The sequence below is a fragment of the Ornithodoros turicata genome, chromosome 5, assembly GCF_037126465.1.
Source record: "Ornithodoros turicata isolate Travis chromosome 5, ASM3712646v1, whole genome shotgun sequence".
Lineage (NCBI taxonomy): Eukaryota > Metazoa > Arthropoda > Arachnida > Ixodida > Argasidae > Ornithodoros > Ornithodoros turicata.
The window spans coordinates 72,619,631-72,632,117 of record NC_088205.1 but is presented as its reverse complement, the minus strand read 5'-3'; the positions used below and the strand labels follow the sequence as shown (position 1 = coordinate 72,632,117).

Below are 12,487 nucleotides of genomic sequence, written 5' to 3'. Positions count from 1 at the left end.
CGATTAATGATGACGTCATTTGGTGTTTCTCCGCTTCTGCCGCAGGACACTACAAAAGTTCGTGTTGGTTTTGTTTGATTTGAGGAGAAAAGCATGGACACGCACGCAAATGTGGCAGGGCAGACCCAAGCAGCACAATGTACTGGAAATCGAGTGCAATAGGGGTGGACGGTATGTGTCTTATCAATGTTCTTTAGTTTCACCAGTCTGTTCAAGGCCTTCCACCTACCCGTCCACCCTATTTTCAGTACATTGTGCTGCTTGGGGAGGCTTAAAGCTTATCCAGTGTAGACATGTGGCTGTTGGGAAAGTCACAAATGATCGGAGAGCCCAGCGCTGTTGTACGGGACTGCTCCCGAAGTCCAAGTATCTTGGATAGTTGCTGAGTGGTCTGATCTCGATGGACGCATGACGGCGTGTCGTTCTCTAGTGCGTCGTTAGCAGGTCATGCGAATGTGCACAATGGTACGATATAGGGTGCGATAACCTATATGCGATAGCGATTCGCTATCAGCCTCTGTTTGTTCCTCCGGGGCATCACATTTTCCTTTTTCCTTCACCTCGTTTCCAGCTGAAGTGCGGGGAATACCGGCCTGCGGATCTGCCAGCCTCTAGTTCAAGGACAAAACTTCCCCTGTAACACTTTGACAGTGGGTCAAGAAGGTTCAAGTACACTAAAGTACACGTGGTGGAGCGCTCCAACGAAGCAAAAGAAATTCTTTGCGTTCTCAATGTCCTCTACCATGCTGCTCTCCTTCCCTTCTTCCTGCTGATTACTGCTGACGATTTTTTTGGCGCAAAAGCTTTAAAATGCCGAAAATATCAGAATTTGACAAAACACATAAATGCCGAAAAGCACCTGCCGAATCTCCCCAGGAATAAGTGTCGAAAACGCGGAACCCTAGTTACGAATCACGGGATGGACTCTCAGGACAAGCTTGAAATAATTGTAACTGCTCGCTTTGAAGTCAAGTATTCTCATCCGCCATATGGTGTTGCTGTTTTCCGCTCGCATCTGCGTAAAGTGCTTTCTTTCAATCCCAGAAGGACTCCTCGCTATCATGCATCTTTAATTGCTCTATTACGCCCCATTGTTTTAGGCTGCAGGGTTGTTACGTAACTGAGTAAAGGTAACTGAGTATATGTATTTCGATACTTTTTATGTATCTTGAGTGAAATATCAGATACATTTTCATGGAAGTGCTTTTTCTGTAACTCATTTACTTTCTTCAGTAACTTTTGATCTTTCTTATTTTCTTCTCATTAAAAAAAAAATAGGAAAGACAACCGTCATCAACAGTGGCGCAATGAGGCTAGGCAAGCTGACCTGTAGTGCTTTCGAATATCAAGCTCTGAGTGCCCAGTACTGAATTCTGTATATATATGTATATTTCTAATATAACATTGGGTTGAAGAGCAGTGCCGCGGCAGAGCGGTTATTTAACTTGGGGTCGTCAGCACAAATCTTAGCACCTGCATGACGGAGAAGAATTTAGAATTGATTGTGCTCCTTCATGCAAAGAGAAGGTATGGGCAAACGAAGAGAAGTTTTAGGAAGGAAAGCAAACTGCTGGGATAAGTTTCTAGTTGTTAATGTGTGCTGTTTGGTCAGGGTCCTGTCTATTTTCCTGTAATAAAGATATTTAATGGTTCGTGTCTCGAGTGTCTGTAGAATCAATAAGAGAGAATGAAAAACATTATGCGTTACAATGTGAACCAATGTAGTCATCTTCATTAATGGTAATGCAACTAGTAACAGCTCGCTAAATCAACCCAATTAATTTAATGGAAAAAAGTAACTGTAAAAGTACTGAGTGTGAAGGTACCTGTGACTGTGTCGTGTATTTTCCCCCACGGGGTATCTGTAGCTGTAACTCACAGTTTTAAACCCATTTATGTGCAACTGCAGCTCATATGCTTTTTAAAAGTAACTTTAACAACCCTGGCTATAGGTTATACGGGAGTACTAAATATTCGTCATTGTTCCACGAAAGCACATTTCCTTTTCCCCGCAAGTCGATTCAACTTCCTCTGAGGCGTTCGTCGCAACACTGGCACGCGTATTTCTAACTTCTGTAAGATTTTCCATGTCCGTTGCAGACAGTGTGCGGGGTTGCCCCTTGTTGCTAAGCTTCTTAAAGGATGTCATGCCATGATTTAACGCTTAGCTGATTCATACCTGCTGAGTGACATGTGTCGATGCTCCTAACAGAAACGATGTATTGTAGTGTGTAATAATAATATAATTTGTAGTACATCGCTCTTCTGACATAAGGTAAAATATTTAAGTAGGTATTGGAATATAACCGAAAAACTCCAGAAGGATGCTGAGGTAACCCAGAACTCGCCGCGATGGCTACGGTTGAGGAGGTTCGTTTCTTTTTGTTTCGGCTGAAGCTGGGCTCCTTTAGTTCATGGCTTCGTAGTATATACATTTACCGGCGCTATTGAAATCATATTTCATTCATTTCATTCGTTTCATCAAGTGCCATGTCTTATTCCGTCGCAAGTTTGACCCCCTTTACCTCGCCTTGGGCGTGAAGGTCCAGACGTTTTCCAGAGCGAGTCTCTCGACTCGAATTTCGGATAATAAGCAAATGACGGAAAATAACCACCGAAACACTCCGTATTTCCAGAATACAACTCAGAAAACCCAGAACCCGCAAGTACTCGAGCGGACTAGATGAAGATATGTTGCAGAGTCGGTGGTCGCTGCCCCATGATGGTTCAATGCCATAACCTTGTTGCTTCCTTTGAAAACGGCGAAATTGTTTTGTTTTTCTCGTTGAACGGATACCGACAAATTTCCTTCGCTTCATCATTCCTCGGAAGCGTGTCTTTTGGTGATAACGCCTCAACTGTCGCTCTGTCTAGCAAGTCGAGCCGCTGTGATGCCTCACGCCTGACATGTAGTGTAGCACTGCTTCTCTTCAGAGGCCTATTGCCTTTCAAAATTCGCGTGGAAAGAACTGCACAGGATGGACTTCACCAACTACGTTATCAATATTGCACTTTTACCAGGAGCTGTGTGATCTGTCATGAAGGTACCCAACGGCCTACGCCTGTGCAGCACACATGATCCAATATAAGGCTGTAGCATGTCATGTTGTTGTAAAAAGGACGAGGAACATCGGCCTTGTCTCACGCGCGCATCTGCCATTCAGACCTGTATCGTTCTACCACGGGTCTATTAATCCCTGCACCTCTCAGACTCCGGTTTGCCATAGTTCTCAACACATGTAGCCATGCAATAAACGGTTTTAAGGCAGTACCTGTATGCATGTTTGCACGCACATGTTTTTGTGTATTATTATAGTGGAGCTGCAGCAGTCCTAAACGATTTTTTTTGTAAAAGAGTAATTACTTGACTGGGACAATCACGAAGGTCCACTACTATAAGGAGTATAAGAAAGAAAGGACCCAGCTGCTCCTCTGCATTCATGGCTTGTCAGCAGATAGCAAATGAAACCAAAATGAAAGCAGGGATTCCAGTAGGTGTGATGATGCACCCAATTGTACTGCTCCGGCATTCACATGATCATATAGCTCAGTCTCAATCTTTCCCTGTAAGACACTCATGTCATGCACCAGAACCTCTTAATATCAAATCGGTTTGTTGGCTCACCAAGTAAAATACCAAGCAGAATTATTGGTTCTGCAATAGCAGTGATATAGAGTTATTACCTCTAGGGCTGAACTGTCGATAGCTCCGACCTTTCTTCTGCAACGCAACGAAGCCCATGTTCGCGACAAAACTTGGTTACGGTTTATCATATACCAAGATACCTTTCATATCATACCTTTATTACCGGTAGGTTACCGTCGTGACGTCCGCATATCTACAGTAGTTCATGCTTACGTCATCGTGAAACCGAAAGCGCCGAAGCATGCCGTTCCCTTTTCTTCACCTGAAAACCTATAATGCTCTGCTGGACGAAATTTTGCTTATTACTCCTACACGTGACCCACAATAGAATACGTACAACCCTGGTCTGAAAATGAGACGTGTCTCCAGACTGTCCCTTTGAAGGCACTATGAAATTTCCGTAACACCCTATAAAACGATTGCGATGTTTGCTGAAAACGCTCCTTCCTCTCGAGAAACTCGTACACCCGAAACCATGCTCTGCTAAAGTGCGCCGTTTTTTAACCGCGCGCGGTTGAAATCTCCCTCCGCACCTCTCGCCGCGATCCTCTTCTCGCTTCTTGACTACTACACCCATGCTCAACATGAGAACGGCACGAAATGCAGTTCGTCAACTCCAACAGAGTTACCCTGCCGTAGAAATAATACTGCAGCGCCACCAGATGCCGCACCTAAGGCACTCATAGTTTCGGTGTCGGCGCAAGACTTGGCGCGACGCAGAATGACGCTGCCAGCTGTTGCAGCCAACAGCAAGAAACTTTGGACGGGGCTTAAACGTGCCGTTCTTAGGTTGAACACGACAAAAGACGCTCGTTCCCGGTGCTTATCCTTATTACGTTGAGATTTCACACGGCCCGCACACAGGAGCCTCGTTGCCGTTCCATTCGGTGCGCGGTGACTTTGTTGGTGACATAACGGTGTATACAGCGGCTGCAGGGTCAAGTTTCTCCCCATGACACTCGTGCCGTGTAGCCAGGCGCGTGTCGGCTCCGTACAACTGCGGTACTTTCCCATGGTACTCGGTAGCTTAGTCGGTAAAATGTTGGCTTACTGAGCTCAAGATCGCGAGTTCAAACCCGGTCGAGGACGGTAGCAATGTGGGAGAGGTAAACATTAATTGCTTCTAGCACCGTGTGTCGGATATTTCCGGCGCACGTCAAATGAACCCCAGGTGGTCGAAATTATCCGCAATCCTGCCCTGCGGCGCGTGCAACATGTCGCCACACTGGGCAAACAAACCTCAACGTGTAACATCACGGTACCATTATTATTATTATTATTATTATTATTCGGCACTCCACACCGGGACTGGGAGGTGACCCTGGTCCGAGTCTGCTGTGCTGTCTGGGTGTTTCTCTGGGTTTTCCTCAGACGCTTTAGGACAAGTGTCCGCACAGTCCCCTGTGAAGTCGGCCCAGGACGCATGCCGACAGGCAGACCGCTCTGAAATAGCGCACCATGCACCACCACCGGTATTTCGTTTACACTTAAAATATCTCGTGAGAAAAACCGTTGGCTTGCCGAACGGAAAACTTCGGCTGTGAGTTCAGGAACATTTGAATTCCTGGGAGTTAAAATCTCTTTACGTTGGTGTACTACGTTGCATTTATAAATCTGCAAGTTCCCAAAAGCTATACCTCCGATGTCTTGTAAATTATGTCGTGCCTTTTGTGCAGATCCGTCCCTCGGGATCTCGCGGTATCTGCCTCCAAAACTAGACCTTGTAGGCCCTTTCATCGACGTGCCTGTAAACTCCACGATCCGGATCGCCTGCTTCGGAGGACATCCACTGGAATGGGAAACGCCCGACACTGGCGTAAGCGAAATCTTGATCTATATTCGTCCCACCCGACCGATGCAAAAGCCTCCCTTGATCGCTTGTTTCCTAAGTATAACCTACACATATACCAGGAGAACGTGTCTCAACGATCCGTCATCTACACCGAACAAACCGAAGACGATGTTCGCCCATACAAGAGTGTCCTGGAAATCTACAATTCGGATGTCATGGACATGGGATTTTATTACTGCGTCTACAATGGCACAACGGATCACAATGACTTGGGAAATGCGACCTCCATTTATGTCTTCGTTAACGGTGAGTTCGCTTATGGTCTTTGCATATTGCCTCCACAAAGAAAGAAAGAAAGATGATTCATTGCCTCAAAAGGAACAGACAGGCACACTAGCCCAACGTGCAAACCACTTTCTCAGGGAGCTGTGGTGGAAAACATAAGAGGTGTCACAGTCGTCCGCCATTTTCACCCTAGTTGGTAACGTGTCCATCTACTGTAACCGAGGTTCCGGATTCTAACCCGGCCGATGGCCACCGCGGACATCGTTCACCATAACATCACGCAGAATGGCGTGATGTTGAATGATGACCTATGGTGTGATTGTGTGCTGAAGTTGAAGTCAAGTTGAGGGTCTTGAAGTTTTCACCCGATCTGAGTTGACATCCAGTTGTGTACAAGCACGATTCCTCGCGTTCTCTTCTCGAGTGTATGTGTTGTATAACCCAGACATACGGTGTCTGTTTTCCTTGCAGACGACTATTATTTGTTCCAACCGGGAAAGCTGTTCAATGAGAAACACATCATCCCCGTAACCCACGGTCGGCGCGTGGATATCCCTTGTCTTCCGACTCATTCCAAAGCCGAAGTGAACCTTTATAAAGTACACTACGAGGAAGAGTACGAAGCGGTAGCCTTGCAGCCCGAATACGTAGAATTCGACCCGAGACAGGGCTTCATCGTGTACTATCCTCACAGTTTCTATAGCGGCAACTTTATGTGCAACGGCAGCGTGCCAGGCCTGAACTTCGAAGCAAGCAGTGTCACAATATCCCTTATTTTTTATGGTAAGTCGTCCTTTGTTTTTCTTCCGCTCCGGTTGTTTGTCTGGTCCACTTGCTTGTGAGGAACAGTGTGTGGGGAGAAGGGCCAGTGTCACAATCCACGAGCATGATGGGAAGACACTGCTTGGATATAAGCAAAAAAAGAAAAATAAATGGTGGTGGGTAGTTAAGGCAAGGTAAAACGACGATAAAACCGGAGACACGGAACAAAAAAGACGACACGACACGTTCTCTCTGAGAACGTGTCGTGTCCTCTTTTTTGTTCCGTGTCTCCGGTTTTATCGTCGTTTTACAATGTACCAGCTCGCCTACACCCTTGCACTTCTACCATTAAGGCAAGGTGTTCAAGGACAAAGGTCTCGGGTCCTTTTTTTATGTGCTGACCTCTGCTGCTCCAGGTCCTACTGATGTCGTACCCGCTGTACAGATTCTGAGAAGCGATTCTTTCCATCCTGTCCTGAACGGTTCCTTCAGCTTGAACTGCACTACACGAGTGTCAACCAGTGGCTTGGTCACCATGAGCTGGGAATATCCCAGCAAAACACTCGGCAAAGATGTGAGTTCGCGTTGTGTGCATGTTCAATTATTTCTCAACGTCAATATGCCGTTGGCCTGCGGGCAAAACGCAGACCATCGTTGTGATTTTGGCTTTCTATGTCGTAGGATACACGCATTGTGGTTGAACCAGCCCACAGGACTGAGAAGTTATCTCTTGGGCAAGAATCCGTTTGGGTTGTCTCTTCTCGGCTAACGGTGAACAACGTGGAACGAGTGGACGAGGGCGTTTACACCTGCTTGCTAGCCGATCACACCGGGGGCATGTACAACCGCTCGCTCTTTGTCACCGTGTTTGGTGAGCATCATATCTACACACAGTCCTCATGTGTGGTATCCGGCAAAGGTCGGCCCACATGCTGCGCATTTTACTGCGTGAAACGGCGCGTGTTATGCAATGCGTGAAACTGGCGGAACGAAGGACGAGGCGTGAATAACGTGGTACATGTCTTGTTCACATATCCGTCTTTTGTAGCTCCGATAACTGTTTCAGGCCGTGTTTCCGGACCGCGTTTCCGGACCGCGTTCGCTCCCAGATTTGACAACGCTGGCAACTGGCTTTTATGCGGAGCTACAGGTATACGCGACCATGCACTTTAGGCGGTTTGCTATGCGTGTACGGGAGTTTTACGCCCTGCAATACGCACCATGTGGGCCAACCGTAACCATGCGGTACTCCTGGATTGGGTCATCAGAACCAGCTGTCTTTGCCTTGTTCCTTGTCCCTATATGCCGGAACTAACATCTCATTGTTTTTCTTTTTCTGGAATATACTGTTATTCGTGTGTGTTTAGTGTGTGTGTGTGTATTTAGTATAAATCGACAGCCTCAAACGTCCATTGAGCAGGGAGCAGAAGAAGCAACAGAAGCTCTGTTTCTACGTTCCTGTTTATGTTCTCAATGATCTCTTGCAGAATCTGAACAATCTGCGTTCGTGAACCTGACAACGGACCTGGATCCCTCTCAGATGTTAAACGTATCCGAAGGGCGCAGTCTCAAGATTGCAGTAACGGTGCACGCTCATCCGAGTTTCGAAAGGGTCCGCTTTATGTGGACCAAGGACGGGGCGAGGCTCGAAGAAGGTGGAGATGTCACCATGACTTCCAGAAAGCCGCAGTACATCATGGAAAAGACGAACGCGGTGTTCGACGACAGCGGGCTGTACGTGCTCCATGCAAGAGTGGAGAACGCCACTTCCATTCTGACTGTCATGGTAGATGTGAAATGTAGGTGTCGTTTTTTGAAAATGTATTCTTCGTGTATACAGTGCTTAAGGCGGTGCATCACCACCGACGCTCTATGGGAATCCCCATATATTTTTCAACTCCCGTAGCGCCGCGAAAATTTGGTTGATCTCCGTGCAACTGCTTTTAAATGGAAGAGGATGCTTAGATCTAGTGCATGATCGAAGCAGATTTTGCGTTTTAGACTCAGAAATTTTTATATCGGCGTGTATACAGCTTCGTGTATACAGCTTACGGGACATGGAACAGCGCCATTTGAGGCACGTGTCCGCTTCCGTTTGCCGCCAGGGTGTCGCTGAGGTAGAGAATGAAGATGTTCCCGGCGTTCCATGCACTTCTGTCCAGCACTCTACATATGTTTTGGATTGTCAGATTGGTCGAGTAGATTGTTAGAAAGCATACGAACACGAACGTAATACTATAGAGTGCGAATTGTTATATCGCATCCTCGATATGGATAGCACGAAGGACGTCATTTGAAGAAGGAATTGAACACGGATCGTGGCACTGACAGTCGAATACCGAACCTTATAGGAAGACTGTGCACAATGACTGACATTTGTATATAGAACAAAAGGAAAATACTGCTAAAAGCATGTCTGAATGCCAACGCAAATACGTGCAGGGAGGATCCTTAGCATACCGATCGAATAGAACACGAAGTATGGGAATAATCAACGGGCTTCGGATACCGAATTCAATGCGAACAGCGCGAGTAGCCACCTCCAAACACCGAACTCAAAATGAAAAAGGAAAAAAAGATGCGAATGAACAAATGTTTGAGTTCCAGACCGTATACGAAAGTAATGCATAATACCAATTCATCACAAAGTATTATTGTCATCTCCACCTAATCGTCGCGCACTTTTAAGCCTTATCCCGTATTTACCTGATCACGCAGCCAAACCGATTGTGACCATCCTGAACAAGACGGAGCTGTACGACCGTGGCCTCGACTACAACCTTACCTGCAACGTGAAGGGTACACCTCCGCTTAAAGTCTGGTGGGAATGGAAGAAGTGCGAAGACCCGGAAGCGTGCACGGACGACGGTAGCTTCAAGCGCATCACGCGCGCTTCAGCCCTGTCCGTTAACCACAACGTCATCCACTCGCCGTCCAGAGGGATCGACTCCCGCGAACGGAACCTGACGCTCACTGTCCAGGCGTCGCAGTCGGCCTATTACAGATGCGTGTCTGAAAATATCTTGGGCAACGCCAAGGATGGGACGACGTTCTACGTCACCGGTAAGTGCAGAGAAGTTGAAAGTAGCTTTGGTCGTTAATGACAAGCGGTATGGCCGAGCAGGCGAGGATCGGCTTCACGGCGCTTAATTCCCGAGAAGTGTCGCCGTGCGATTCTTTTCCTTTCCATTGGACAACGCCACAATTACTGGGAGAATGCACTCACTATAGCACTTTGCACTCCTCGACGGACTCACGCACCCTCTACGCATCTCCACCCTTCATACGTGTTTTTTTTTTTTTTTGCCATAGTCATGACGACGCCCACTTCTGTGTTGCCAACAACGGCGATCCAGTTCTGCCATTACCCCCCGCCCCCGCGCACTCAGGTCAGGTTAGATTCCAGTTCAAGTTCGCTACAGTCAGGGTCCGTCAGCCGGTGTCCACGCGAGGCAAAGCGCGAGACAAGACAACTTTATGAGTGTAACTGTTGCAGATAACTGTTGCAAATACTGTTGCAGTTGTTTTAACGGAACCGATGTTGCTTAGGTACTTCTCTAACATAGATAGTTATGCACTTGGAAACCCGTGTATTACAGATGCGCGCAACGGGTTCGAGATCAGGGTATCCAACACTGATCCTGTTGAGGAGGACCGGGTCAAGATGAGCTGCCTCGCAAGCAACTTCAGGTACGTCGACCTGACGTGGAAATGGAGACCTGCAGCTGACAGCGACTTCACTATCATCTCGGAGTCAACCAGTGAGTATTAGTTTTAAAACATCGCATGTGAAAGTAGCCATCGCCGTCAAACTTAACTGTAGCTCATACCGCGCATAACGTTGCTCATACTGCCCATACCGTTGCCGTCCTCGGTATCTCAGTCGGTAACGTGCTGGCTTGCTGAGCTCAAGATCGCGGGTTCGATCCCGGCCGTGGGCAATAGCTATGTGGGGGAGGTAAACATTGCTTCCAGCACCGTCTGTCGGAGATTTCCGGCGCACGTAAAAAAAACCCAGTGGTTCAAATTTTCCGCAGTCCTACCCTACGGCACGTGCAACATGCCGTCACACTGCGCAGACGAACCTTACTTGTAACACCACGGTACCACCATTATTGTTATTAGTGTACATATATAGTGATACATATACATATAGTGAGTGTACATATTATTGCCCATAACGTCGCTCACACTGCTCATTGCTTTTCTTATATTGCTCATTTCTTTACACATAGAGAGTTCTATTATTTTTCTCAACAGGGTACCACCACCGTCAGACTTGACTGTAACGCGCGAGCGCGTAGCCTGCACGGAGGCTAGCACCACGCAGCATTTGCCTCTGAGGCACCTCTGCCACCACCTGGAAATGAAGCCTGCGGCCCGATCTTGAACTTGCGTTTAACGCGCGTTATGGGAAAACGACATCGCCTGAGCACGTGATTCGCCACGAGCTCTCTAGCGAACCTATCAAAGCGGCTTTGGAGCGCGCGAACTTTAAATATAACGATAACGAGCGCTATGTGAACATTGAAGATCAGGGCCCTCGTCGCTTGAACCGGGCGACATGGTCATTAAACGTCCGCCAACCACGACCGTAGCTTTGGGAACGCTACCGTGGCTGCATGCCGTGGCTGTGCTGCCTGCGCGGGGCGGCCTGTCTCAAGTCCAGCGGCCAACGCTTCGCGGCGCTCCCGTCCGAGTAGGCACTGCGCTCGCACGTTACAGTTAAGTCTGACAGCGGCTGTACATGTGTAACATACCCTAACCTTGCAATATACTATGTTTTGTTTGTTTGTTTGTTTCAGATTCCCGTAAGATTGAGAACGCGACATCACTCTTCTCGCATCGGCTCACGTTGGACTTCAAGTCAATCTCGCTAAATGACAGTGGAGACTACGAGTGTTTTGCGTCCGTTAGAGGAGAACCCTCTCGACGTCACAAGAATTCCACTACATTGCGAGTGCAGGGTATGACAGTATTCTGAATGATATGCCAGGCCTGAAAATGCAGTGATGATTGCACTACATTATCTTACTCTATTTAATTGCTTCGTTCCTTTTGTGAGTTTGTCTACGAGAAAGAATTGACATTTCGCAGAAGTTTTATAGTATGTGATCGGAGATAGAGTATTAACAGAAATTATCATCATGCTTACGGGATGCATTCTCTTTGGAACTGGGATTGCGACAGGTCACGACATGGAGCGGTTCGATAGCCGCTGATATAACCCGACAATCGAACACAATTTTAGCAGTTCATCAAGATGTCATTATGTACAAAAAGAGTTCACCAAAAGTAACCTGCACACACGGCCCAATATCGATGCGTCACAATGCCATCACTAGTGGTGACATCTGACGTTGTACGGTCACGTTTACGGCCATATTGCACTGTGACGGAGGCCAAGCAGTTTGTACATGAGCCATATCCTGCAACATGTTAAATGCAGCGTCTGCCGAAAGCATAACGGCGGAAGCTTCGCGGATGCTCGAGATATATATGTTTTGCTTCTTGCAGAAATCACAGCACCTAAAATCGCCGTCTCCAACTTGAAAAATAAGAAGCAGCAAGATGTAACTTTCATCGAGCTCATGTGTACTGCGAATGGAGTGCCGCAACCTGTCATCACTTGGTTCAAGAACGGAAGACCACTTAACCTGTCCACGTTCGAACAGCGCCAGCAAGGGCGCTGGATCATAAAGCGGAAGGTCACACCGGAAGACTCTGGCTTCTACCAATGCAAGGCAAACAATCGGGGCGGATTCGTGTACGACAACATCACGATCACGGCCATGTCAGGTACCACGCTTAGGACATTGCAAGGAAACAGAATACTGTATTGTGTTGAATTTGAATTAGTTAAAACTCGAGCGTGCCTCTGTATGTCTTCCCTTTCATAAGGGCTAGAAGGGGAGTCACTTGGCTGGAGGAGTCACAATGCAAATTTCTTACCCTTTGCATAATCAATTCATAGAAATTATTTGGTGCAGTGTAAGCATTGC

The 12,487-nt window shown here is 47.2% G+C and overlaps 1 protein-coding gene across 2 annotated transcripts in view; it reads left to right on the top strand.

Annotated features, from left to right (window-relative positions):
- The window catches only part of LOC135394730 (vascular endothelial growth factor receptor 1-like), a 45,624-nt gene that overhangs the window by 26,109 nt on the left and 7,028 nt on the right, over positions 1 to 12,487 (top strand). For both annotated transcript variants that reach the window (XM_064625628.1, XM_064625629.1), the window contains exons 2-11: positions 5,323 to 5,462; positions 5,558 to 5,744; positions 6,195 to 6,506; positions 6,902 to 7,059; positions 7,167 to 7,356; positions 7,973 to 8,284; positions 9,204 to 9,548; positions 10,085 to 10,246; positions 11,291 to 11,452; positions 12,003 to 12,284. In XM_064625628.1, coding sequence (XP_064481698.1) covers positions 5,323 to 5,462; positions 5,558 to 5,744; positions 6,195 to 6,506; positions 6,902 to 7,059; positions 7,167 to 7,356; positions 7,973 to 8,284; positions 9,204 to 9,548; positions 10,085 to 10,246; positions 11,291 to 11,452; positions 12,003 to 12,284 — 2,250 coding nt within the window. The remainder of the gene's footprint in view (positions 1 to 5,322; positions 5,463 to 5,557; positions 5,745 to 6,194; positions 6,507 to 6,901; positions 7,060 to 7,166; positions 7,357 to 7,972; positions 8,285 to 9,203; positions 9,549 to 10,084; positions 10,247 to 11,290; positions 11,453 to 12,002; positions 12,285 to 12,487) is intronic.